The sequence below is a fragment of the Macrosteles quadrilineatus genome, unplaced genomic scaffold (assembly GCF_028750875.1).
Source record: "Macrosteles quadrilineatus isolate MER2022 unplaced genomic scaffold, UCM_ALF_1.0 Scaffold_2__2_contigs__length_208266976, whole genome shotgun sequence".
In the NCBI taxonomy this organism is placed as follows: Eukaryota; Metazoa; Arthropoda; class Insecta; order Hemiptera; family Cicadellidae; genus Macrosteles; species Macrosteles quadrilineatus.
The window spans coordinates 86,934,427-86,962,129 of NW_026542595.1; the positions used below are offsets into that span (position 1 = coordinate 86,934,427).

General features: G+C 35.9%; 1 protein-coding gene across 1 annotated transcript in view; it reads left to right on the forward strand.

The window, feature by feature from the left end:
* LOC128984543 (Bardet-Biedl syndrome 7 protein homolog) overlaps nt 1–27,703 on the forward strand; it is an 86,629-nt gene that overhangs the window by 49,662 nt on the left and 9,264 nt on the right. The window contains exons 12-13 of the mRNA XM_054403876.1: nt 14,349–14,513; nt 15,412–15,521. Coding sequence (XP_054259851.1) covers nt 14,349–14,513; nt 15,412–15,521 — 275 coding nt within the window. The remainder of the gene's footprint in view (nt 1–14,348; nt 14,514–15,411; nt 15,522–27,703) is intronic.

Genomic DNA, 27,703 nt, shown 5'->3' on the forward strand with positions numbered 1-27,703 from the left:
CGTGGTGTGATTGGACCTTACTTTTTTGAGGATGAAAATGGTTCCACTGTAACTGAATCATCTCGGCGTTACATTCAATGCTGAAGACATTTTCTGCTCCACGGCTTCATGCTTTTCCAGATATTGAAATTCAGCAAATCTGGTTTCAACAGGAGGGAGCCACCTCACACACTGCCAATCTGTCAATGGCTGCATTGAGACGTTTGTTTGGGGAGCGCATAATTTCAAGGAACGCTAACGTCGCTTAGCCCCTACGGTCCCCAGACCTCTCAGTATGCGACTTCTTTCTATGGGGACATCTAAGAAGCATTGTGTACCAGACTAGGCCAATAAATCTTATTGAGCTCAAGACTCAAGATCGAAGAACACGTCGCCAACATCCTAGAGGACACATTCCGTAACACAATGCTTAGTCTTAAAAATCGATTGAACAAATGTGTTAGGCGCAATGGACAGCACTTCTCTGATGTGATTTTTAACTTTATTCTTATTTCCAACATTTCTCATGTATTTTTCCACTCATGACCAACACATTTTCAGCATAAACATTTTTTGTATGATTTTCTTGGTTTATCATTTTTATTTATAAATTCCCCGTTTCTCTGCGCTATCCTGTAATTAGCTAGCTGTGATCGCAGTGTTTTTTTATATAATTGAGAAGAAAAAGAATCTGTTCCTTCCGTTTTTGAGTGTGAGCGAGTTGAATTCATCAGACCCTGTATGTCGACTGTGATTTCAGGTAAGAGACTTACTGTATTTCACTGAAAACAAGTTTTGCGTTAGAGATTAAGTTTGAAAACATGTGGGTTGACAGTTGTTTTAATGTTTACGTAGGCATTTATCTGTTTAAATCTGATATCCAAGTATTGAAATCTAAGCTGTTTGTCCTTCATTTTAATAAAGTAGGTATTTGAAGCCAAATTTTGTAATCTCGTCAAATCCAACGTGGCACTGTTGGTATTAATTCCCATATGGTTGTACGCAAAACAATACCGACACTTGTTTGAAAAAAGGACAAACTGTTATCATTCTTTAATAATAATTACATTATAATTTATTAATAATAATAAATATAAATCTTAATTTTTTATACCGGACTAGCCTTTTCAATGCCAGAAGTTGTTGAAGTAATTATTGAACTTATTTATTTTCTTAAGTCTGTGGTAAAGAAATGCCAACAACTGTAACTTACATGGTAAAGTTGATAATTTTAACAAAAATGTTTATCTATATAAACACCAATGCTGTGTTTTAATTCTAGTTTTTTTTTCTCTTCAGAATGCCTGTTAAGAAACGCCCCGACCAAAGAAACGCTAGCAGTATGCTAATGAAGAAATGAAAAGTGCCATTCTGGCAGTTAGGAGTACCAAAACTGTGTCATCTGCAGCAAAGCAGTTTGATGTTCCAAGGGTAACGCCATATGACAAAGTGTCTGAACGTTACGATGAAAATTGAAAATTAGACAGGAAGCCTAGTTCTGAAGATGAAGAAGAGGTTCTAGTGTAATGGATTTTGGCCTGTAAAATTAGGGGTTTTCCCATAACAAAAGAACAGGTGATATATTAGTGCTTGGCGGATGCTCACTAGTACGGTTAGGCCAAACCCATTTGCGAATGAGAAACCAGGACGACGGTGGTACCGTCATGGGCCGCCACACAAACCTTGCTGCCTGGGATTGCCAGACACTAACAACTTCATGTGCTGCTATCAACGAAGAAAGGGTCGCTGAGGTGAAAAACTACACGGAAGAAATGCAGCTGATGCTTGTATTCAGGGATCCACGGCCAGTGTTCAATTGCGACGAAACAGCCTTCTTCTTAGGTCCTAAAACAGGGAAGGTTATTGCGTTAAGAGGAGACAAAAGAGTATATAACGTTGCAGGTAATACAGACAAAGAAAATGTGACCCTTCTTATGAATATTAGAGCGGATGGTGGCGTTGCACCGCCAATGCTGTTGTACGCGTATGAACGGATCCTGGTATAAGTAGGGATGGCTGTTCCAGATGGGTGGGCATTAGGCAAAAGCGAGGCAGGATGGATGACATGCTAGTCATTTTTTGAGTATATAGCAAACACATTCAAGCCATACCTGACCACAACGGTTGATTATATTTTTGGACATGTGTCACACATGTCCCTCAAACTTAACAAATTATGTGCGTCCAAGAAAACTAAGGCCGTGGCTCTTTTGTCTAATGCCGTATCTTGCCATTAGATGATGCAGTTTTCCAACTGTTAAAAACGGTGTGAATAAAAGCTGTTGGATAGTGGCGATTAGAACACTCTTCTCAGGAACTGAGAAAAGATATCCCGAGCATTTTGCTAGTCGTAATTGGTTCAACTTCAAAGCCGGAAACAAATAAAAATGGCTTTAAAACTTGCGGGTTGCTGAGATTGAATGTCAAAGACATAGATTTGACAAAAATAGTTAGTTTTGTAGCTCGGAACCTGCCAGACCCAAAATTCAGGAAAGAGGTTGAGGGGCTCCTTTTGGCAAACGCCTTGTACAGGGGTAAGAATTCATTGAGTGCGGCCGTTCCCGACCAGACACGGGTGCCCGGCGCCTGTAGGGTGCGTCCGTACCCAATGGGGAACGCTCGGCAATGCCTTTCTTATGTCTTTGTTTTTGCTCTAGCGTCAGTCGAAAGCGAACCTATTATACCATGTTAGCGTGTAGTGTGTGACTTGCTTTTTGTTGTGGTGTAGGTTGGTAGTAGTAAATTTCCCTGTAAAATCCCCGTCTGGCAAGCTTAAAAAACAACTGGTTGTCCCGTCTTTCTCCTTCCATTTAGCAAAACAATCACAATGGGAACGGCTACGTTCCAAGCAGTGCTGCTATCTGTGGGTGTTTTACTGAACTACATCGACTCTCATCGTAAAGTAGGACATCCCCGCACGTTACTTGCTATTCGTCAGACTGAAATTTTAAAGCCAATCACACACGGCAATCGGGTATGTCCGACGCTGCAGGCTGCCCCGCACTGGGAATACACCTGTTAAGTTATTTGATTGTGCCACAGCGAACGTGTTAATCGAAAAGAAGAATATGTAAGTAGATTTATTAATTTTTAAACCGAGTGATGTGTGCTGATTTGTTTCTATGCATGGAGAGTTTCAGGAAATTGTTTTATATTGGTAAGAAACCTTGTATACTTTTTCTTATTTTAGTTGACGTTTTCCAGTAATTTAACCCTTGCATTTTGTAGAAATAAAAAAATCTTGATTCTCTGTAATGCCTAATGCCTTTGAGATAAGCTAAACAGCTATCCTATTTATCCTACCATTCAAAATCCTGAGCTAGCCTTTCAAATTCCTGACATTGAGCATTTCCTTCGACAAAACCAACCATTCATAAGTTGTAGGCCTATTTAAAATACTGGTAAAAATCGGCATGTGTATGTTTTTAAAGTAGACCTAACAGATTTTCAGTAGATTTTTAAATAGAGAAAGCATGAACAGCATTCAAAAGCTTGAGGACAAAGCTTACAAATTTTTTGTCGTGGACTTCCACAATGGTTTTCAACTGGTGCCGAGGAACTGGATAGTAGAAGAAACTTTCCAGTGCTATTGGGCAGACGTCTCCAATCCTAGGAGCTATGACCGACAAGTGGAAAGTATGGAACCACCAAAAGATACTTGGCCACTGTTCAACATCAAGAAGATAATTGCAAGAGCAAGTAAGTCTGTCAATTTACTCAATACTTTATATATACTATGGGCCTATAGATCAAAGTTTCTCAAACATTTTTGCTCGATGCCGACCTAATATAAAATAACCTGGTTTATTTTTCCTTTAAGTTCTATTTTTATCTTTGTTTTATATCTTTGTTTTTTGCCTACTCCTCTGATTTTATATCTCCTCTGATCCCTTTTTGCATCTAGCTGGCTTTGCAACACATAGTTTAAGAAACGCTGATATAGGCTACAAGCTTAATTTGTAACAATTATGCCTAGTAAGCTGGATTTTGTGTCAAAGTACACTATTTTAAAATTATAGGTACTTATATGATTTATAAATTTGGTAATAATAGATTAACGGGGTCCAGGCTACTTACAGACATTTATAATCCTAAGTCATGGTCTTTTTGTTTTAGCGAATTTCCCTATAGGGAAGTAGCTATTTTGAAATGATAGGCTTACCTATTATGATTTATAAATTTGCTAACCTTAATAATAGGTTAACGGTGTACTTACAGATATGCATGATTTAAAGTTATCCGTTAGGCTATGGTATGTTAAGTTAGGTTCCATTAAAAAAGTCTGACTAACATTTTTTTGTTCCTTTTACTTGTTTGTCTTGGATAAACCCTAGTTTACTTTCAATAACTTAGCATCATAAACTTGGAGGAAATGTAACCAAGTTAGGGCAGGATCAGACGGTTTTGACATTAGCGCAAATTTAATAACAGCGAGTAAATTAGTGTTTTATGAATCATAAATTAGCAGCTAGTAAACTAAACAGTAAACTTGCTCTCTATTGGTTATCTGCTCAATAATATTACTAGTGTCTAAGAAGGCTAGTCAGAAACTGATGAGAACGTCTTCTGCGAAAGAGTGGGGGATTGTGGGAGAGCCCCTCATGTCGATTTAAGAAAAACTATAAAATTAATTTTATAATTTTATAGTTATAAAATTACACTGTCATAACCTAACCTAACTAACCAAACTTGCTGATAATAGAAAGATATTAGATTAAAATCTTAAGATGGTTTACTAATCAAAAAATAGTTCTGTTCATGGGTTAAAATTATGCTTAAAATTGTAACTAAAGATGTACAAATTAATCTCATGCTAAGAAAATCATTGATTGTGCCACCGCTGGGATTCAATCTGGCTACCTCATGGACATCAGCCGAGCTCTCTATCCACAACACCACAAACACCGATGGCTACCCTCCATATCGTTGGGCTAATATTGTTTCCTCAACAGAAGAGAGTGACGTCACGCCCCCCCACTCCTTCGCAAAAGAGTTTCACATCGGTTTCTGACCAGCCCCCTGAGACGCTAGTCTATTAAATTAACTATACTAATATTAGCAGCTAGTAAATTAGCCATGTCTGGTTCAGCCTTTAGAGCCAAAGGACTCATTCACAGGTTCTAGTTGAAATACTTCAGTCTAGCTATAAAAGTTGTGTGTTCAGGCACGTGTTGAGCCACGAGTATTAGCTTATTCTACAATTTTAGTTTGCTCACAGACCTGGATACATGTAGACAATAAAGTATTGCCAAAACATTTTCTTTTCTTCTTTTTTCAGAATCATTCCAAAGAGGAAAAGAAAAACTCAGAGATGCTGGAAGCCGATCAGACCTTGAAAGAAAAAAAAAATTAAGGCACTCAAGGGCAACAAAAAAGGTTCCACTCCCCCTCATCTTCTTCCCAACAAAGTGACGATGATTACAATCCCCTTTCCAAAACCGCCATCAACATTTGAGGCCCAAACAAAACGAACAAAAGGAGGAGTTACAATTGAAACCTGTACTGGTACCCAATGTGTCAGCAGTGGTCAATCTCTCCCTACACAACAAGACCTGAGAACATCACCACCACCTAAAACGAAGCAGAACGAAATGAGGTCTTCTAACATTACCAGCATTAAAGGTTTGTTTGTTGTGTTTTATTAAAAATAGTGTCTTTCATAAATTTAAAAACATTTGTTTAAAAATTAGCACTGGCTTTGAAATTTCTTCTTTCATTTTGGTTTCTTGCTGAATTATCTGTCAGGGAGATTAAAGTATAAGTTAATATCAGGATTTTAGATCATTAAACATTTAGGACCAGTTCTTTATGATCTTGTAAAGACCTACAAACCAAGACTGAAAACATATAAAATTGGTAGCAGAGCTTCTGCACTTGGTTTTAAAATCCTACGTCTACCTCCTGATTACTTTTTTTTGTTCTAAGACGCTAGGCACGAGCCTTATTACTGCCAGTATAACGCAATCGAAATGGTTTGGTCAGCGTAAAAAGGCTTTGTCAAAAAAAGGAATAGTACTTTCAAGTTGAAAGACATCGAAAAACTGTTCATGGAAATAATCAGCACTGTGACACCTGAAAAATGGGCAAATTATGTTAGCCATATAAGGTTGTTGATAACAACTGGAGAAATGAGTCCCTGAATGAACGCAGCTTCCAAGAAATTATTTAATCTGTACCCCGGCGACAGCGACAAAGACCCTGACTCCGACGAGGAAGACATGGGTTGAAACCTTTTGGATTGAAAGGTAAATGCACAATACATCATAACATACTAAATATTGTATTTTTAGATTTAAAATGGAAAATATGATGGATTGGCGTTCATTTATGGCAATATCGTTTGCTAAGCTCCCTTTTTAGCGAATTTCCCCTATAACGGTAATAAGCTACCGTAGTACTCATGGTAAGACCTGGACCCGGGACCGATTTACTTTTTCGTTTTGAGGTCCCTAGAGACCAAAAACACCATCCGTTCAAATTCATATATATATATATATTTATATATGTGTCCGTTAGCGCGATAACTAGAGCAAAAATCATCCGATTTTGATGAAATTTTGTACAAACGTGTAAACCTACGTTTATTTAAACGAGTTCGCGAACCAGCATGACCGGACTATGGGAACAGGGGTTTATGGGGGGTTTTATGGGGCAAAAATTGGGTTTTCCCATTTTTGACCCTAAAAACTTAAAATTAAGCATTTTCTTTCCAAACCATTTTGTAGAGCTTAAAAAAACAAATAAATTATTATATTAAAGCGTTACTATGCGCCTAATGGTTACGGAGAAAATTCCAAAAAACTGTAAATTTAAAATTCCCATGTTATTCTTATGGAGAATAAGTAAACTGTTGTAGTTTGCTTGTTTATGATCATATTTTGATCAAATTTAGAAAATGCATTCATTTCATACTAAACTATTAACATTTTACAAAAAAACACCTTTTTACCCTCCCTGTTGCAGCAAACCTAAGTACACGTTAAACTAATGTTATTTAAATAGGGAATAAATGTGATATTTTTAAGGAGACCTTTTAGTGTAAATCCAATCAGGCAAATGGAAATTCGCTTAGTCTGCAGGTTTGCTGCGGCGGGGGTATTTTTACTTGGAATGAAAATTCACTTTTAATTGGTTATCAATAAATATTTGTTATAATGCAATATTAAGCACAACAAATGAATAACATATTTATTTGTTTGTTTATTTTTATCAATATTTTGATTTAGAAACAGAACGTTTACCGGTACTTAAAAAGTTATTTTTTCAGGGATATAAGTTATCGCCTTTAGCATCGTAGGAGCACATTTTGTAAAAGAAGGTTTTACAAATATATGTTGTTTGTAATTAACTGTTAAAAGCTCTTACTGTAAATATTTTTGTAAATACATGTAATTTTTAGGTAACTTTTAATATGTATTCATCATTTTTTAAATTGACTGTTATTCATCATTATTTCCTTCTATAAACCAAATAATATACAATATCACAGTTACATAGTGTTTAGATTTAATTTTCTTGTAATTCTATTTAGACTAAAAATATGAGGTTACTTTTATAATATTTGACTAATTAACAAAGCTGTATCAATTGCACTTTTAACCCATGGGATGACTAATGACCAAGGCCTGAAGCGGTCGAGCACGGTCTAATTGGGAGTAGGATCACCGACCCGGGCGTCCTAATCCCTCAGCTGCCACCAGCTTTTGCGCAGAGATTATTCTGACTGAGGAGCTATTTAAAGACTTGGGCCTCGTTCCAAACACGGTTGTACAGTTAGATTTGAGTGACTGTGACTGTTATTTCAGAACCACTGAAATTGCAAAGGGTGAAGATGTCCCAGACTTTGAAACGTTAGTATCTAAGCTACAAGGATCTGGTTCTTCCATCAACATAATTCCCATTGAAGCAAAAAGGATTTCAGAATTAAATAAAGAATTTGAAAATATCAAACAATCTGAAACATTCAAGGGCACCCTTAGGCTTCATCAAGTTACTTGGACCAAAGGGAAAAAGGTCATGCAAGCTAAGAAGATTGCAATTTTGAAAAAAATGTGTTCACTACAACATTGGCGAGATTCCTTTACTTCAGCCTGTTTCTCCAAACTGTATCCTTTTTTATGTCTGTTGCTGTTTAGTTTATGTCTCAAAATGCCTACTTTGTATGCAAACAGATTTACATTAAACTATTGTATTTTATTGGACCATTTGAAGTAACCGCAATTAACATTTCAAAAGTGCTGCTTATTTGGTTTTTTTTTTTTCAGAACAAAACCTATTTTAAACTTTCTTTCCAACTTGAAAGTTCTGAAAAGAATTTGTTAATAACTTTCATTTTATTAATTGTATTCATACATTTATTGTCTGTAGCTAATGCTTAGAATTTTATTGTTGCTTCAGTAGTTTTTTATGTTTTTTCCGATGTATCATGTACGATTTATCCCACCAATTAATTACCTATGGACTAAAAAATTCTTGATTTATAAAAATAGGCACTTTGCATTAGTGTTGATTTTATGTTTATATCCAAGTATTTTTCTTAATATAATTTCTAGCTCACGAAAGGAAACCATCACAACCAAAAACCAAGCTGAAAGTGTCAGAGGTATATACAGACTCTGAAGAAGAGCCGGATCTACTTCCAGATGATCAGTCCTTGAGGGATTGACAAGAAGATCCCAGCAGTAAATGACTTCATAATTGTGTCCCTTAAGGGGACGAAAGCTGTCAAACACTATATCGCTAATGTTGTGCAAGACATTGGCGATGACTTTTTTGAAATAAAGTTCATGTCACGCTGCAGTGAAACAAAAGACATTTTTGTTTTTTCTAACGAGCTCATCTCTATCATTGAAAAAAATTAAATTGTTTCTCTGGTGCCTCTGCTTATTAATAAACGAGGACAGTACTTGTTTGAAATCAACAAAAAAGACATTCAAATCAACTAGAGCCTAGAGTTCAAGCTAGAGTTAGTTTCAATGATTTTTTTTTCAATTTTTAAATATTTCTATGTTAATATTGTGACTATTAAATACACTTTTATAAATTAAAGTGTTTTTATTTCATTTACTTTACATAATTTTATTATTTTTTATATATAATTGCTATAAAAATTGAGAGAATATGGTTCAAATATCAACTCCGTGGTCCATATGCAATCAACTCCTTGGACGAGGAAATTATTCAAAATACAATAAATCTTTGAAAATGAGTCTACGATCTCAGCCACTATGTTGGTTATGTCTCTGAAGGTATAAAGAAACATTTAAACTGGTTTTTTATTTTTTTTTCATGAATAAAAACTTTTTTGTCAAGAAATTCTTATTTGTACGTTAATTTGAAAATGACCCTAGTATTTACTATTTTTTCAGACTTTTAAAAAGTTAGCGACTTGATGTTGTTTTTGAAGTCGATAAGACAAATATTTGTAAAAAAATATAAAAACATACATTTAAGCTCAGCTAAGGTTGGTGATGTATATTTTAACAGTTTTGTTAATCATTTGGTCAATAAATTATGTACTTTACCAAAATAACATTTTTATTTTTTTTTGTTTTCATTTTCCCTCTCAATTTGATATTCACCTATAAAATCAACAAACCCAGTTGAAATATTTCACAGTATTTTTTATGATGTTCTGTTGAAGAAAATGGTAAAATGGACTGATAAACAAGCAACAGGTGTTTTTTGTATTCCACAACCAAAGCGTAGCCACTCTAAGTTGCGGACGCCAGTTACTGAAAACAAAATGAAACAATTTTTAGGCATATGCCTATTGATGGGGAATTTGAATATAAACAAGTCATGACAAATAGCCCAGTCAATAAAGGGATTGTGTCGGAAGTAATTAGTGAAAGGCTGATTTTTGGCCCATCGACTATTACCATTTAGACAAGTGTTCAGCCAAAAGTCCCCGCCCCTACCCCTCTTGCTTCCCCCCCCTGTGCCCCCCTAAACATATTAAGTGTAAGGGTTTCATAAATCACGTTTTTCTCGATTGTTAAACGACATATTGAATTGCAATTAGTTTTATTGTCTTTCTTATAAAATTTCCTACAATAATGTTCAGTTAACTTTCGTCGTAGCTGTTACCTTTTGTTCATTATTTGTATACAAAAGTAAAAATTTATATATTTTTGAACATATAATTTTATTTCTGTTGCCTTAACTTTTTCCGCTGACGTTTTATGGAAATATGCTTAAGACAAAAGTTGTAGCTGCTTTCATTAGCTTTAAAATGATGTATAATAGTACTTACTTTAATAAAAATCCTGCAAGGTTCAGCCGGTGTAATGGAGTATGCGTACTCAATCAGTGAGCTAAGTTGGGCTGGCGCGGCGCGGCGTTGCAATACTATCATTGTTGTAATATGGAGAGTGTTTTTTTTTTTTTTTTTTTTTTTTTTTACTTAAGGTATACTAATGCATTATCTCCATTCCCTACCGCAGCAAACCTGCGACTAAGCAAATTTTCATTTACCTGGCTGGATATTTACTCAAACATTCCCTTAAAATCGTCAGAATTATTTCCTGATCAGATTATTTTCATGAATACTGTACTTAGGTTTGCTGCTACAGCCAAGGTATTGAAGAGTGTTCTTTTATCGATATGTTTATAGCTTTTTATGAAATAAATAAATCTAATTAAATATATCTATAAACAAGCAGACTACAACAGTTTTTTTATCGTCCAAAAGAATAAAATGGGAATTTTAAAACTTAATTTTTATGAATTATCTCCGTAATCGTTAGGCGTTTAACGTTGCTCCAATATACAAAATTATTTATTTTTTTAAGCTCTACAAAATGGTTTGGAAAGAAATTGTAATATTTTGTGGTTTTAGGGGGGAAATGGGAATAACCAACGTTTAACACATAAAAACCCTAATTAACCCCTATTCCCATAGTCTGATCATGCTGGTTCACAAACTCGTTCGAATGAACGTAAATTGATATATTTGTACCAAATTTCATCAAATCAGATCATTTTTGTTTGAGTTATCACGCTAACTGACTCGTGTATATATATATAAAGTGATTTATATATATATATATGGATATATGATTTTAAGTTTTAAATTTTAATTATGAATTTTAACGGCGGAGGGTGTTTTCGGCCTCTGAGGACTTCAAAATGGAAAACTAAATCGGGCCCGGGTCTTGGTCTTACCATGAGACCTACGGTAATAGTTTATTCCCTATGATGAATTTGCCAAAAGAACAACCGAAACAAAACCCATGTACAGTTAATAGAATTTATTTCTATCCTTTGTAATTTAAAAGCATAAAATCATTTTATATGTACGTAATAATTTTATAGGATGTTATTTTTGAACAAAATATTTGCATTATCATGATTTGAAGTTAAGAATTACTCATACATCGAATTCAAAATTTCCCCTTAAAACTTCTTTCCCCCCATATCTTATATTTTCAACACTAGGGTAAGACGACTCCTCATACGCTCAGTTTTTAATTTCTTGTCTTATCAAAGCCGCAGCTATAGAAACAATTATCTTATAATCTTATCACCGTTATGCCTTTTTTTAAGGAGTACCAAGTTTCAGAGAAAATATTGTCCACCCTATCTCTTAAACAAACTATGGAGGATTTATTTTTATGTTTGTAGTCTAAAAGAAGTCTTTCACCAAGTGATTAAGTAATAATTTTTTGAAGTACTTCGTTTCATAAACCTGGTCTCTGCCTGATATATTTTTCATCAATTGCAAAAGGTTAGGAATACTATGCTGGCAATCATAATTTTCCTCAATGAAATCGCAAACTTTCACCTACACACGTATCGGTGTGAATGTGTTGTTTCAAAAACCTAGCATAACAAGGTAAACAAATCCTTCAAGCCTAGACCTAACCTAATCAGCCCAATCATTTTTCTTATTTTCAATGCATTTACTTATAGTTTGTTTAGTAGTTAAATTACAGTATGAACTCAACCGACTGCTTTCCTATTGTTTTTTTGTGTCTTAAAATTTAAAAAAATCGAGAGAATACAATAATGGGTAGAAACGTCTTGCACGAGTGCGGTAACGGATCAGCTATGGAGCGCCACATAAAAATAGTACACACGGTCTCTTCACGGTTAATATCTGGTATTACATAACCATAAAGTACACGTTTCAATATATCATTTTAAAGCTGATAGCAGCTACAATTTTGTTTGAAAAATACTTTCATAAAATGACGGTGTTAAACGTTTTGCAAAACAATAAAATTACGAGTAAATAACTATTTATCTTTACATTATTCTACGGATAACAAACAAACGGTAACAAGTACGACAAGATTTAACTGGACATGATTGTAGGAAATGTTATTACAAAGGGAATAAAACAATTGCAATTCGATGTATGTTACATTTTTAACTTGCAGATCTTTTTTTAAAGATAACATCCTTTAAAAATAATATATACCTAAAAAAATAGTTACATGTTTTTTAAATGATAAACTAAATAAAATTTTTAAATGAATAAAAAAATAACTTTAAATGTTATTAACTTTACATGGGGGTTTCGATTGTTTTTTTCTAGGATAATACAATAGTGTATCTTAATTTAAAAACAAATTCTCCACATTACAACAATGATAGTATTTCGCGCCAGCCCCACCTAGACCAAACCCACTGATTGAGTACACATACTGCATTACACTGGCAGAATCTTGCAAAATTTTCATTAAAGTAAGTAGTGTTATACTTATACATAATATTGATGCTAATGAAAGCAGCTACAACTTTGTCTACAACATATTTTCATGAAACGTCAGCGAAAAAAGTTGAGGTGACAAAAGTTAAATTATATGTTCAAAATATATAAATCTTTACATTTTTATACAAATAACGAACAAAAGGTAACAGCTACAACGACAGTTAACTGAACAGGATTGTAGAAAATTTTATAACAAAGACAATAAAACTAATTGCAATTCAATATGTCGTTTAACAATCGAAAAAACGTGATTTACGTAACCGTTACACTTTATATGTTTAGGAGGGCACAGGGGGGGAAGCAAGGGGGTAGGGGCGGGGACTTTTGTCTAAACTCTTGTCTAAATGGTAGTAGTCGATGGGCAAAAAATCAGCTTTTTACTAATTTCCCCTCCCTAAAAACACAGGTTGACTTGACTAACTATACTCGCGGATCCGCGCCGCGAGCGCTCTTGCGCCCGACGCCGCCTCCCGTTTTCGGACTGATTCTGTCAACTGGCTGCAATTTAAATACGTAAAACCTATATCATTTTAAAGATTGAGAAAAACGCTAACTTTTTATATAAAACACTTTTCTCTATCTCGTCTCATTCCAATACAAATCAACTTAACACACGAAGGTTGAAATTTAAAATTGAAAAAATTTACATTCAAACTTAAATTACAAGAAAACTACTGAATATATCGATTACACTCTTATAACGTTTTTTGTAGAGAATATTTCAAGGATTAAAATGGCGAAACAAAATTTATTCTATTGCTGTTTGTTTTTGAGATATTGGTAAATTGATCAAAGATTACACAAATAGACTTAAAAGGGTGTAGGGGGGAAAGCAAGAGGGGGACTTTTTAGAAAATGTTCCTTATATGATCTACTAACATCCATGAAAAAATCAGCCTTTCACTAATTACTTCCGACAAAGCACTATTTTGACCCTTTATTGACTGGGCTAAAAGGTAACTTTTACTGTTGCATGGTAGTATGACAACAGTTAGACCGGAGTCTGCCACCTTAGCTGTTTAAATTCAAGTATCCGTTGCTGATAATAGTAGTTGCCCAAGTGAGCTACAACCAATCTTGGGCATTGATTAACGTTTAGGTTTCTGATCAACTTGATAATATAGTTGGGTAGTAATATGTTACTTTGTTTTCATCATTATTGGCTGGTCTAGCTGCGCTATTTATTTTTATTTTTTCCTTTGAAGGATCTTGTATATATATCTCGCTTTTATATACATTCACCACGGCAATCTGCGTGTTTTATTGAATTTTTATGGTAGTTTTCTGGACTTAGTGGAACAGTTGAAGACCACTACTAATTTAACTTGATTTTGAGTTTACATCCATAAATTAAACATTTCTATATCTCCAAAACCGTCAATTGAACCCCCCAGATTGCCTTAAGTCTAAGATAGCCAAGTGGATGACTGGGAAATGGATAATTAGCCCATACCAGCAGAACAAAAACCGATGAAAACTTGGAAAAGACAGCAAAATAATGTTATATAATCTTAATATTTATATATTAATTGGCTCCTGCAATGTCACTTTTATAATCAAGATGAGCGTTTAGAACTTTGGATGATTTTTCCAAAGATCCTCTACATATTCAAACTTGACTCTGCCTGCTGACTATTCAGTGTTTTTACAGGTCCTTTAACAGTTTGGGTCTGAAAGGCAACTTCAGTTTAGCTGAGATGCACAGTTGGGTGAGTCATTGTCTGCCAGAAGTGCCAGAGAAACCCCCCTTGGAGGATAAAGTCTCTTACATCTTTACTTCTACTCTGATGCATTCCATGCTACATTGCACATACAGGTCTGCAAGTGTAATTTGCTACATGATATATCAAATTTCAGTCACATGCCCTTAGTTCAAAGTATCACAGTATTAATTAAATAAATTTTTATGTAGTTCACGATAAAACTAAGACACATATAATGCCCAATTTTAACATAGCCGGATCACTAGTGGTTTTTAAAAATAAAGCCTAATAATTAAAACAATGATTAGAATGTAAGGCTACATGCAAATTTCAGTTGTTCACTGGTGATTTTGAACTACTTTGACTTCGGAAGACATATTTAAAGGGGGTTATTGGGAAATGGAACAATCTCCTTCTCTAAATAACTTTTCCCTTGCGATTTTAGTTAATATTAAAGTTTGTTCACATTTGAATGATTTGGACCATTCTGTATTTTACTATGCATTAGGCCTATCTTTATCTACAGCCTGTAGACAGAAGTTGATCATGAACTTGTGTTTAATTACCAGAGTTAACAATGTCTAATAAATTCCATGTTGATGGCCCCTGGATTACTATGAATGACTATTGTGGTATAATTACCTCGTCAAGTAATCCAAATGTTTATGATGTGAGATTAAAAATCTACATGTTTCACTGTTAATACGGCATCGTCAGGGTACAAACACATAAAAGACATTACTGTCACACGCACACAATAAATAAATAACACGATGCCTTATTAACAGTGAAACATGTAGGTTTTTAACCTCACATCATCAACATTTGGATTACTTGACGAGGTAATTATACCACAATATTATAAGTTAACAATGTCTGCTATAGATCAACCCAGTGTGTTTTCACTTTACAAAACGAGATAATACATACATGTTTTCTATAACTTAACGTAAATATTTATATTTAGCAAAAGGCACAATTTTTAAACACTAACTGAATATTTTTATACAGCAAAGGAGAGGCAGAATTTCGCTCTGACAATGTCTCGACAATCTGCATTCTGAAAGATTTTATCACCAAAGAAGCGACCAAGAAAAAAATCAAGCTTGAGATATCTATTGGTAAGAAAAGTCCCTAATTAAAACTTTCTAAAAACAACCTTTTTATAAAGTCGTGATGATCTTTAATAACTTTGGTGGTTATAATGTATGGTTTATAGTTTATTTAGCCACAATAAGTACATTAAATTTGGCTAAGGTCTTACTGGGAGTGGGAAGCAATTTACTCATTTAACTATCAATAAATTATATTAATCTAAAGTTTATACTCGAGAACTCTAAAAATTAAAACAAAAAAGGCATTGAGTCTCTAAAGTTCATTTTATTAATGTTCTATCTGATTACACTTGTTGTCTGCTACCATGGCCTCCTCTAATCAATGCCACAGAACCTCCCTATTGAAACAGCTGTTGCACTATTTCATAATGGAGGGTGTGTGCAATGTTTATATTTTTACACTTTCTCTTTTGATGTAATCAAGGAAATCTTTGCTAAAGATATTTAGTTGCCTAGATGTGTAAACTTCTCTTCACAGAAATACAGCAGCGTTGTCAAATCAGGAATCAAAAATTTTAAGAGAACTAACTCCTTATAAAAAAGAAATATTATACAATAGAAGAGTATTTAAATGACTGTTTTTTTAAAAAGTGACTAGTTTAATTTTAATCCTTAGTTTTAATTTTTATTTTTGTTAGCTAAGAAATGTCAATGTTTCACCAGCTTTGCTGGAAATGTGAAATGTTTTATGACAGTAAAGTGATATTATTATTATTATTAACTACATTGCTGTTATCAGTGCCTAGTTAAAAGAAGTTTTGTAATTTACATGTTCAGGGAGTTACATGAGAAAAATTCAATTTTCAAATTCATTCTGTGAATTAATATCCAAGACCAACAAGTATGCAAAAAAAAGTACCCTAGTCTAAAAAAAATTTTAAGAGTGAAAGAGCGAACACAAAAAAGTATAATACCGTTAGTGTTCATGGGATATTATAAACAGGATAGGCCTAGTTAATTATAAAAATGAAAGTCTGAAAATAAGTTCTTCTATAGAGCTTATACATATATATATCTATTTAGGTGTTTATATTGTGATTCATTAACTAATTTAACTTTTGTACAGTAAAACCCCTCTCGTCCGCCGCTCCGGTTAATACGACCGGGCTCAAGCTTGCATACTTGTCCAGACGCGTCAGTGACTCATTTCCTGTCGCGCGCCACTTGCTGTTTTGCATCTGATTCCATGCTTCGTCATCTCTCTTATAGTTTCTGCCGATCACTGTACTGTAGTGTATTTTGTGGTGTACTGTGCAGTTTTTTGTTTACCGTGTACTGTACTGTGTGTTATTTTTCCGACAGTATTCTTCTGTAAGCCTACATATTTTTATTTTACTTTGTATGTGTTTTCAACATGACAGGAGGTAAAAGACTAGATAAAGGTGAATCGTTCCAAAAAATTGCCAAGGAACTCAATATAGGCGTTACGACAATAAAAGACTGGCGTAAAAATCAGAAACATAATGAATTACCATTCATTATGTTTCCAATTTTTACGCCAGTATTTTATTGTCGTAACGCCTATAAACACGTCGTAACGCCTGGTTTATTGTCGTAAACCGGGGCTACTTGGGTCAAGGGGGCTACTTGGGCCAATAATGTAGGGAATTTAAAAATTGAGTGTGTGGTACCCCTGCTTAGAGTTTTCACAGTTCTTACAGATGTTACAAGATGCATGCTGAGATGTACTGCAGTTTTTTTTACGAGCCTTGCTGGAGTGAAGACAATGGTTTATGGTTTGTTTACATCCTACTATCCTCCTTTATTTACTTCGATGACTTAAACGCACTGCCAGTCTATATTCTTTGTTCGCTGGTATTACCACACGTACCCGAGATTTCGTAGTAGCTAGGTTCATCTTAAGATTACGTGAATCTTAGTATGTCAAGCAAATCATGGATTATTCTATTTTTTTATACATATTCATAGAACATTTTACAATTTAATTTTTTCCACGATTTAATTTAATTTTTCATAGAATTTATTGAGGTAGTATTTTTCAGGTTTTTAAAACAAAGGTGAAAAAAGTTTCATACCAGGCATTATGGGAAAATGATTTTTCATGGGTGAAAGAAAGTCGTATAAAGGGTTATACAACATGCTTGATCTGCAAGAAGGACAACATTTTCTTTGGGTCCATGGGCATGCCATGCGTTAAAAAGCCACGAACAAGGAAAAAAGCACAAGGAACTAGAAAAAACTATTAATTAACTATGCCTATCATAACTTGGCTTTCTTCAAGTTAGTCCACTACTGGATTAAATTTAGCAACTACTACAAACCAGCAACAAACTCCCTCTCAACCTTCTACTTTGGGTTCCTCATCCATGACAGTCTCCGCATGGACTTCAACAACTACACCTCAACAACAAACATTCTCTCAACCTAATACTTCGTCAATTGTATCACCTACAACTTACAGCTTGTCGGCAACACCCCTACCTTCATCACATTCTAAAGCATCTGAATTTTAAAAAAATTGTGGCTAGCTAAAGACATTGTAACAAAGGTAGAGATCTTGTAGTGTGCTCACACTTGCCTTAGTCGCCAATCTCTAAGAAATGCAGAGGCTGGGGTTAACTTATTCAAAGTTATGTTTCCTAACAGCAACACTGCTTTGGATATGAAACTTGGTGAAGACAAAATATCATACTCTATTGTCTACGGTCTTGTCCCCTTTTTTAGAAATCATCTTTTGAAAAACATCAACAATTCTGACTATTACGTAATTGATTTTGATGAATCGCTGAACAAATATTCTCAGAATCAACAACTAGACATAGTCATTCGATTTTGGAATGGAAACACTGATGAAGTTTCAATATCTTTCATCTGTTCAGGCGAAATCAACTGATTTATTGACTGTCATAAAAGAAGGGCTCTCAGGACTTGATTGGAAGATTGTTCAAGTTTCACAATGGACGGTCCCAATGTCAATATCAAACTTCTTCGGTTGCTGAAGAAGGAAATTGAAGACAGTAGTAGTGACAACCACAACTTGTTGGACATTGGTAGTTGTTAGCTCCATGTTTTAAATGTTGCTTTTAAGACAGGAATCCAGAAGACTGGATGGAACGTGATTGAATTTTTAAGAGCATGTTACTATTTGTTTAAGGACTGCCCTAGTCGTCGAGGGTTGTACATTAAAGTGACAAGTGACAATTTAAATCTGGAATATTCCCCTTGAAGTTCTGCAGCATAAGGTGGCTGGAGAACTCAGCTGTTACTAAGCTAGCACTCGATGTTCTGGACAGTTTGAGGAAATATGTGGAATATGTTGAGAAAGACAACACCCAAAAAGCAACTCAATCCTCCAAGAGTTTCAAAACGTTGAAGAGGTGTCTGGAAGACAAACTCTTTAGAGCTAAGCTAGCCTTCTTCCTCTTGCTAGCTGAGGATGTAGAGCCGTTTCTCAAACAGTTTCAGCAGACTCTCCTATGGCTCCCTTTATCTATGGCGATTTGTTGGCCTTATTTATTTATTTATTTATTTATTAAACATCATCACATTACATCAATTCTCTTGACAGGTGATTTGTCACAAAGTCTAATACTAATACTATACTACATTTTAAAATAAAATAGCTTACAAAAGAAATAAAGCATATAATAAGCTACAAACCTATGGGAGAAGCAATATCTTTCAAATATACTCATTTTCCAGATATTCCTCTAACGAGTAAAATGCCCTCTCCAAAAGGAAATTTTTTAAAGATAGTTTAAATTTAGAGAATGAGGCAATGTTTTTAATCCCAGCGGGTAATTTATTGTAAATTTTTGGTCCCATATACTGAGGGGATAAATGAAAGATTTTAAGCCTATGTTGAACTGGTTTTATAATATTTTTGAATCTTGTGTTATGTGGATGAGATTGTTGACAGTCCATGAATGTGTCGAAATCACTTTTAACCATTAATGCCAATTTGTAAATATAAGAGCTAAAAAAAGTTAAAATTTTAAAATTAATAAATAAATCTTTACAATGTGTTCTACGGGAGACTCTGGCCATTAATCTTACAGCTCTTTTTTGGAGAATAAATATTTTTTTGGCCTGGCTTGATGAGCCCCATACAGTAATTCCATAATTCATAATCGATGAAAAATATGCGTGATATACTACTATTTGTGTTTCTAGATTAGTAGTATCCCGAATTATTGTGAGAACAAATGTTGCTGAGCGTAGTCTTTTTGATAGGTTTTTAATGTGTTTTTGCCAATTTAGTTGTGAATCAATTTCTATTCCCAAATAATTTATTGACTGTTGTGAATGAATTGTAGTTAAGTTTGTATTTACAATTATTTCTTGGTTAATATTGGATGCAGAAAACTGAATGCCTTACTCACAAGTTTGATGGGAAAGGTACTCAAAAAAGAAGTTATGAATAGCCAAGCAGTAGAGTCAATAGACATCTCAAAACCAGAAAAGACTGTGGCATCTTCATCCTATGGTTTGCTGAGCTGCTTGCCAGAAAGCAACCCATCCCGCACGCTCCCTTGGAGTTGGATACAAAGTGGTGGCGTACCCACATAGAGGAAACCCTGACAAAGCAACATTTGGGGAGAGTGAGTCTACAAGGAGAAGTACCTATAGACCTGTCCGGTTGGGAATGGATGGATGAGGCAGCCAAAGTCAGCGCACCTTCTCTCTCACCGGCCACGGACTTTGACACCCTGCTGGAGGCCCTGGGCAAAGCCTGCAACACCTCCATCGACCCGAAGCACGCATTGCAGTCTGGGGAAGAGGATTGGGAGAAGGTAATCGAGGACGCCCTAGTCGACGTAGTTGAGGGGGATCCACTGCCTCCACCAGTCGTTGTTACTTTACCTGCCTCCCCGTGCTTGTCAGTCCAGGCGTCAGAAGCGCTTCTGGAAGACGTGAACTGTACAGCCACCCCGGAGCAGGATGAGGCTACGACCAGCATTGTCCCGGACGGACCCCACATGGTCACTCCAAGGGAGGAGCCGTCGACGTTCCGGCCCAGAAGGTGGCGGCGGAGGAACAAGAAGCGAACCATTTACCTGCCCAACGGCACCAAACTGCGAGTGCCCAGAAATCTTTTGCTAGGATGTCATTTTTGTTTTTAGGTAATCTTTCTCGTTTTTGAACAATGTTTATTTTTACTTAAGTCTTTCTGGTTTTGTTAACAAGGAGTATTAAATGGTGTTACATATTTGCATATGGTAGTGTAAGATCCAAGAAGTTGTAGAAGTGAATAAGTCCCAGAGCTGTGATTTTTTTGTTCCTTTATTTTAAAGGTGATTTTTTTTAGTTCCTTTCCTGTTTTTGCACAATGTATATTTTTATTGAAATCTTTCCACAAGGAGTATTCAAGGAGTATTGTTACATATTTGTCTAGAGTAGTCTAAGTTCCAAGAAGTGTAAGGCTACAAGGAATGTATTTGGTTTACTTTGTAAAAAAGAGCTACATTATTTCCATTTCCGATACTATACCATACATTATACCTTATATACTATACCCTCTGAGGGAAGCATCCTACCTTTCCAGTGGGCCCACATCTATCCTTCCCTACTCCCGAGATAGTTTTAGTCCTTTTTTTAAAGGGATTTTTTTATATGAGTTGAGAGGAAAATGTAACATATATTTTTTAACCTATGTTACAAAAGTGTATTTCATTAAATACGAAATAGCCTGAATACAAGAATAAGATTACACCTCAGCTTTAAGATAAATATTTTAAATATTTCATTTAGTTATCAGAAACAACCCTCCCACTGAAATAGTCTGAAAACCTCGGTTGCTGGTAATTGGGAATTAGTACAGGTTTAGAGCGTTTGAAAAGCCCGCCAGTCCAGTTGACATTGTCTAAACGTGTATGCCACCGACCATGTGCCTTAGACTCTTTTGGCCGGACCGGCGTGTCGATTCCTGCACACCACCAGACATGCGCACAAGCGGCTATCCTTCTCAGCGGCCGCCTGAGAGTGACCACTTATATTGGGACTGCCCGGCACCGAAGATAGTACGCTGTTTCAATTGTGAAAAACCTGGACATGCTTATAAGGAATGCCGCTTACCCAAGAAACTAAGATGTGTCCATTGTAAAACCGAGGGGATTCGTACCATAGATTGTCGATGTCTATCGGGAAATGTGTGTCGAGGCCGGAACAGCAGAGGCAACCCGAGTCTCGAGAGGGAGAAACCTCAGAACTAGCCAGCTGGAGGAAATGGTTAGAATTCATAAAGGATTTCAGTGTAAATAATTTTTCAGAACACGAATCTGTGGACACTCGGCCCTTCATCACGGTTAACATCAGCGGTAAAGTCTTTCAAACACTGTTGGACACGGGCTCGATAGCTACTATTGTAGGAGAAAATGTAGCTCAACATTTGATTACAAGTGGATATCAACCAAAAATACAAGAGATCAAAAATCTTGCTAAGCCTGGCTGATAATTCTCGTGATAATTCCCATCACGTGAGTCACACGGCAGGTCTCTGGTCCGTCCTAATCCCTTGCGTGTGAGAGTGAGAGAGGCCTGCGTGTGTGTGAGTAGGGTCGACCCTTCAGCCAGCCGCGTTCCCTGAACAGTCTTAGCACCTCTCCTCTCCATACAGATACAGCCACTGTTAGTGACCAAGTTACTGATCCTGGCCCTTCTACTCAATCCACTGCCTTGCCCCAGACCTTGCCCCACAGTACACCAGAAGATCAGCTAGCTCGAAGAAATGCTCCTGCCCTAAAACATTTCTTATTCTCAGAATCCGTTACAAAATCCGAGATATTTTGGTCAATGCAGATAGTTCTCAATCATATATCTTTCAGAACTGTAGCCAAACTAGCCGCTGGGTTTAGTAAGCAATTTCCAGATAGCGAAATAGCTGGGAAAATAAAGCTCCAGACAACTAAAATAGGGTACACTATTTTGTTTGGACTTGCACCGTACCACAGAAAGCATACTACTATAACCCAGAATGCCAACCGCATGGTAAAAAACGTTAAGTACTTTGAGAGAGCTTTGCCTGTCAATTCGTAGGCAGCGCCACCAGCGTATGCTAAATGCATTGCAACGCTGGTGGCGCTGCCTACGAACTGACAGGCAAAGCTCTCTCAAAGTACTTAACGCTTTTTACCATGCGGTTGGCATTCTGGGTTATAGTAGTATGTTTTCCGTGACCGTACTTTGGGTGAGAGCTGGAGTCGTCATTGAAAGATGCGTCATACATTGTTGTTTGTTTTGATGAAGCGCTAAATAAAGTGTAAAAAAAAAAAAAACAATGCACATACTACACCTTAGATTTTCCAAAAATTCCCAGATTGAACCCACTACTTTTCCTCTGTTTTCTTAGCAAATTCTAAAGCATCTGACTTGTTGGATGCCTTGACTGGCATATTACCAATAGATTATCTAAAAAAAGTCATCCAAGTATCAATGGATGGTCCTAACTTAAATTTAAAAATGCTAACAGAATTAGATACCTATCTAAAAGAAATACCGGACAGTCACTTATTGCAAAACATAGGAACTTTTGGCCTTCACTCATTGCACAATGCATTTAAAGTTGTGATAAATAGTACAGGATGGGAAATAATTACTTTTTTAAGAGCTTTGTATAATTTGTAACGAGTTATTTTTCCTAGGGGGGTATATTTTCGCTATTTGGCCGCGTACCGATTGTAGAGGTAAGCAAGCGGCGGCAGCGAACCTAGCTAGCGCCCTTTGACCCGGCTTATCAGTTCGGATAAGCCTGGGATATCCTGGAACTTCAGCACAGTCTAGGACAGGGACATTCGAGTCGTGGCCTACGGTGATTGAACAGCTGGTTCGTGATTGTCGAGTGAGACGTGTAGTGCTTTGGTGACATCGGTGTGATATTGGTGCTCAAGGCGTGTTGGTGTCAAGTTGGGTAGTAAGTCAGTGACCCACTTGAGGTGAGTGGACGACTTGATATTATTAGTGTGATAATATTAATATCTGATTTATTTGCGAGGGTTAGAGTTGTAACCGTGCTGGTCAAAGCCTGACGGTAGTTAGGATTTATATTAGTCAGGAATAATATTAAAGTGTATTCCTGACGGTTCTGGGCAGGTGCTAGAGCGCAAATAATATAATTTAATTGACTGTAGTAGATATTATTTTGTGTTGTACCTAGAGTTAGTTATATTACTAATAACTCTGAGGCCCGACAAACCTAGGCTGCACGATTTAGCGTGCGTAGTTGGAAGCACGAGGCCAGTAGGCTAGTAGCTAGTTTTATTAGCCTATTAACAGAAGCCCGGCTAAGCAATAACGTTGATATAGTAGCAGTAGTGGTAGTAGCAGTAGGGTTGGTATTGATTAATCATTTAATTATTTTAATTTAACCTGAACAGCTTGTTTAGTAATCCAACACGTTATCTTGGATAGCTTGGATAGCGGAGTACCGGCTATCAGATAATATGTTTATCTAGTGTTTGGATCGTATTTAGTATTTATTTATCTGTTACTAAGTAGCTCAATAATTTAATAGTAGTGCAATTGCCATTTAGCTTTGCTTGTTTGGCTTGGTATTTATTGAGACCAGCTACTAGTGGTGTAGTCACTCTACCTATAGTGCACTTGTATTGTTATCTGGTATTATTATTGAGTGAACTGTTTGATTGTTAGCTTGGGCAATAGAGTTGTGTATTGGATTATAGTGGCCTAGTAGACCCCGCCTGGTGATAACTCGCGTGGTGGTTTTTATTGGCAAGTCGTCGTGTAACTCACCGTGTTTTAGACACTCTGGGCTTAACTATTGGATAGTTAGGACGAAGCCCGAGTTGCGTAGTCAGCAACGACCCCCTAGGAGTGTGGAGAATCGGCGTAGGCCTGGTAGTGATTATTGCACGTTTGTTTTGGTGACTTGTTTTTGACTTGTTCACAGTGCCCGTGTATGAGCCAGTCCTATACCGGTTAGACCCGGCTTTTGGCCTAGTGGTTTCCCTGACCTTATCGCAGACCCTGGAACTTTACCCAGCCATAGTAGGCTGAACTATCCCCGGCAAACGGTTGCGACTGCACTTTTAATATTTTTTTCTCCAGTGCAGAAAATCTCGTTGCAAATTTATTTAAAAAATCACCTGCTAGAAGGTCTGAATATGTACGGCTATCAGGATCTAAATTGTTTCCTCTGCAATTTTGCATGTTAAGATGGGTCAAAAGTGGACCTGTAGCAGAAAGGGCATTGAAAATAAATTCACTAGTCTTCTTGTTTATGGAAAGAATTGTAAAGCAAGATGTTTTGAAAAATGCTAAAAACAGAGCAGAAAAAATCCAACTCACTAATGACAATCTGAAACCTGCCAAAACAATAGATATAGGTCTTGCTACACGTGATGCCCTCAGAAGCTCAGGTGAAAAAACACAATTGGTTGTACTAACCTTCCGAAATGAATGTAGAACGGCTATTGTAGCCATGACGAAGAAACTCATGGAAATATCTCCACTTCATTACAGTTTGACAAAATACATTTCTTGTTTGGATCCAGGAACAATTGGTTTCGATAGAGCACTTGCTGAGGTTAGATTGACAAACTGCTTAGAAAAAATCTAATTTCTGTAATAAAAGCCGACCGTATTAAGAAGCAATATAGAGTAATATTCCTCTCTGAAGAAACTATGCAACTGTGCAAGAAGTACAAAAGAAACCAGGTCCGACTGGACAAGTTTTTGTTTGAGATTATTTCTAATAACGGAGGGACAGAACAGTACAAATATCTGTCTGAATTTTGTTCAATTATTTGGACACTGTCTTATGGTAACTCTACCGTGGAGCGAGGTTTTTCTAACAACTCTGAATACATTGTAGAAAACCTGAAGGAGGAGAGTTTGGTCGCTTTGCACCAAGTATATGATGGGATAAACTCAGTTGGTGTCCCAGTAGAGCAGTTCGAAATAACTAAGGAGCTCGTGCATTGTGCAAGAAACGCTCACTCACTTTATACAGAACATTTAAGAAAAAAAGAAGAAGTCAGTGAAGAGGAAAAAGCAAAAAAACTTAAAAGGAAAGCTGAACTGGAAAAAAAGAACTGGAAGAGAAGAAAGCAAGAACCATAGAAGATGCAAGAAAACAGGCAGCTTTACTAGACGAAAAAATTGCCATAAATTTAGGATTGTATATTTTGTAGATTCTATATTGTGTACATTTTAAGTTTTTTGAAATCGTGTTCTAATTACGCTACTGTTGGAGAAATGAGTAAATCATTGACAGCTTACATTTTTAATGTTGCCTATATTTTTCAATTTAGTGTGATTTAAGTGTTTTTATAAACTATTTAAAAGTCTTAAACATCTTTTCCTCTGCCACAAACGTGGAATCAACTACATCCTACTAGTAAGTATAATTTGTATGTTCATTTTGCATGTTTTTTTTTAATACTGGTACATTCATTGTTTTTTTTAGAACTATTAATAACTCACTAATTAACAGTTATTATTTTATATTTTAGTATTTTTATTTTCCGTTCATGTTAGATAATGTCTTAAATTATTAACTATCATAACATACATACATTATTCATTTACTATCGTATGTATATTAACACTTCAGTATTCATTTCAATATTTATTTGCAAGAATTGTTACGGGGTAGGAGCTATTTGACAGACGGAACATTCTTACTACGTTTAACTCAGATAATTGGGGTCGGTGCTCGATGGGGCGCGAGGAGGGAGGGTGATTGACCTTGACAGTCGGCAATACCTGGGCGGGTGGGCGTCGGGCGATACGATCAGAAACTGTACAATGTACAACATAACCACTATGTTCGTGTCAGTTCCGTGCTCTTTTTTATTTCAGCTCTTATTAAAATGCGTCTTTACGAAATTAGTAAATTTAGCAGTATATTTTCATCTGTTGGTATGAAAATAGCACTTCAATACGCCCTGGAATTCCTTGAAAAATACCTGGGAACTCCGGGAAAAAGCGGGAATTAAAAAATCTGTTTTGAGTGGCCACCCTGAAAGACAATACTGACAAAATAAACATAAAGTTTTTAAGAAAGTCTGCAAAATCTGCCTCAAATGTTTATGTTTTTCCTAATGTAGAAGACGAAATGGACTTAGATTTAGCCAAAATTGTATGTTCTGTGAAACCAACTAAGATTTACAGAGGAAGTTACACATTTCCGTATGTAGCGAACGAACTTCAACCAGGACGTGATTGAGCCATGCGAACGAGATCATCTTGAAAATTAAGAAGTTAAACGGGGCAAAGCCCGCGGGTTACAGCTAGTTAGTTCTTAAAATGCTAGTGTCTTCTATTTATCAATAAAATTAATATGCTGTCCCAAGTAGCCCCCTGTGAGGGTGTAACTTGGGACACCATGTTTTTAGCATATTTGTCATAGTATATATGTATAAAATAAACAATGATGAATATTTAAAGATAAAGTCCTCATCCAAGTTGTCTGTAAAGATCCATTAGAGTAAAATTCATTATTTATGAAATATTATCTATTTAATATCAAAACTGGGTAATAATTATCGATGGTGAAAGTGCTCTTAAGAATCACAAAACATTGGAAAAGCCTAAACTTGAACTGCTTGAAAACACATTGTGGATGTGGTTCTTTAAAAAAAGAAGGAAAGGGACCCCGATATCTGGGCTCATTATAAAATAGAAGGCAATCATTTTGCACAAAAAACTATAAGCAGGAAGTGAATTTGCAGCTAGTGAAGTCTGGATTGATCACTGGATAGATGAAAACCCGTCATGGTGTTCGGTTTGTTTAAATTTCTGGTGAAAAACTATCTGCTAATGATGAGGCGGCTATGGAATTTTCAAGAAATTGTGGATGAAAATAAAACGCTACCTTGCCAAGTCTACAACATGGACTAGACAGGCCTTAACTTTAAAATGCTGCCAACCAAGACACTCGCAGCATCAAATGAATCCGAGGCCGGAACCAAACTTATTAAATATAAGCTAACCTTTGCTCTTTGCAGTAATGGAACACACTTCTCTGTTCATTATTGGCAAATCTAAAAAGCCCAGAGGTTTCAAAAATCTACACTTGTCTTCTTTGCCGGGTTATTATCGCAATGAAAAATCTGCATGGATGGACTGCAATCTTTTTAAATCTGAAAGAGCATCCTTCCCACAATATAAGTTTTGATAAATCGCTAAATGTGCTTAAAGCCTGTGATAACGCTCAAAGGTCAAAAATATGGGAGGAGTATTTTATTTTCAAAAAGGTCACTTCAACG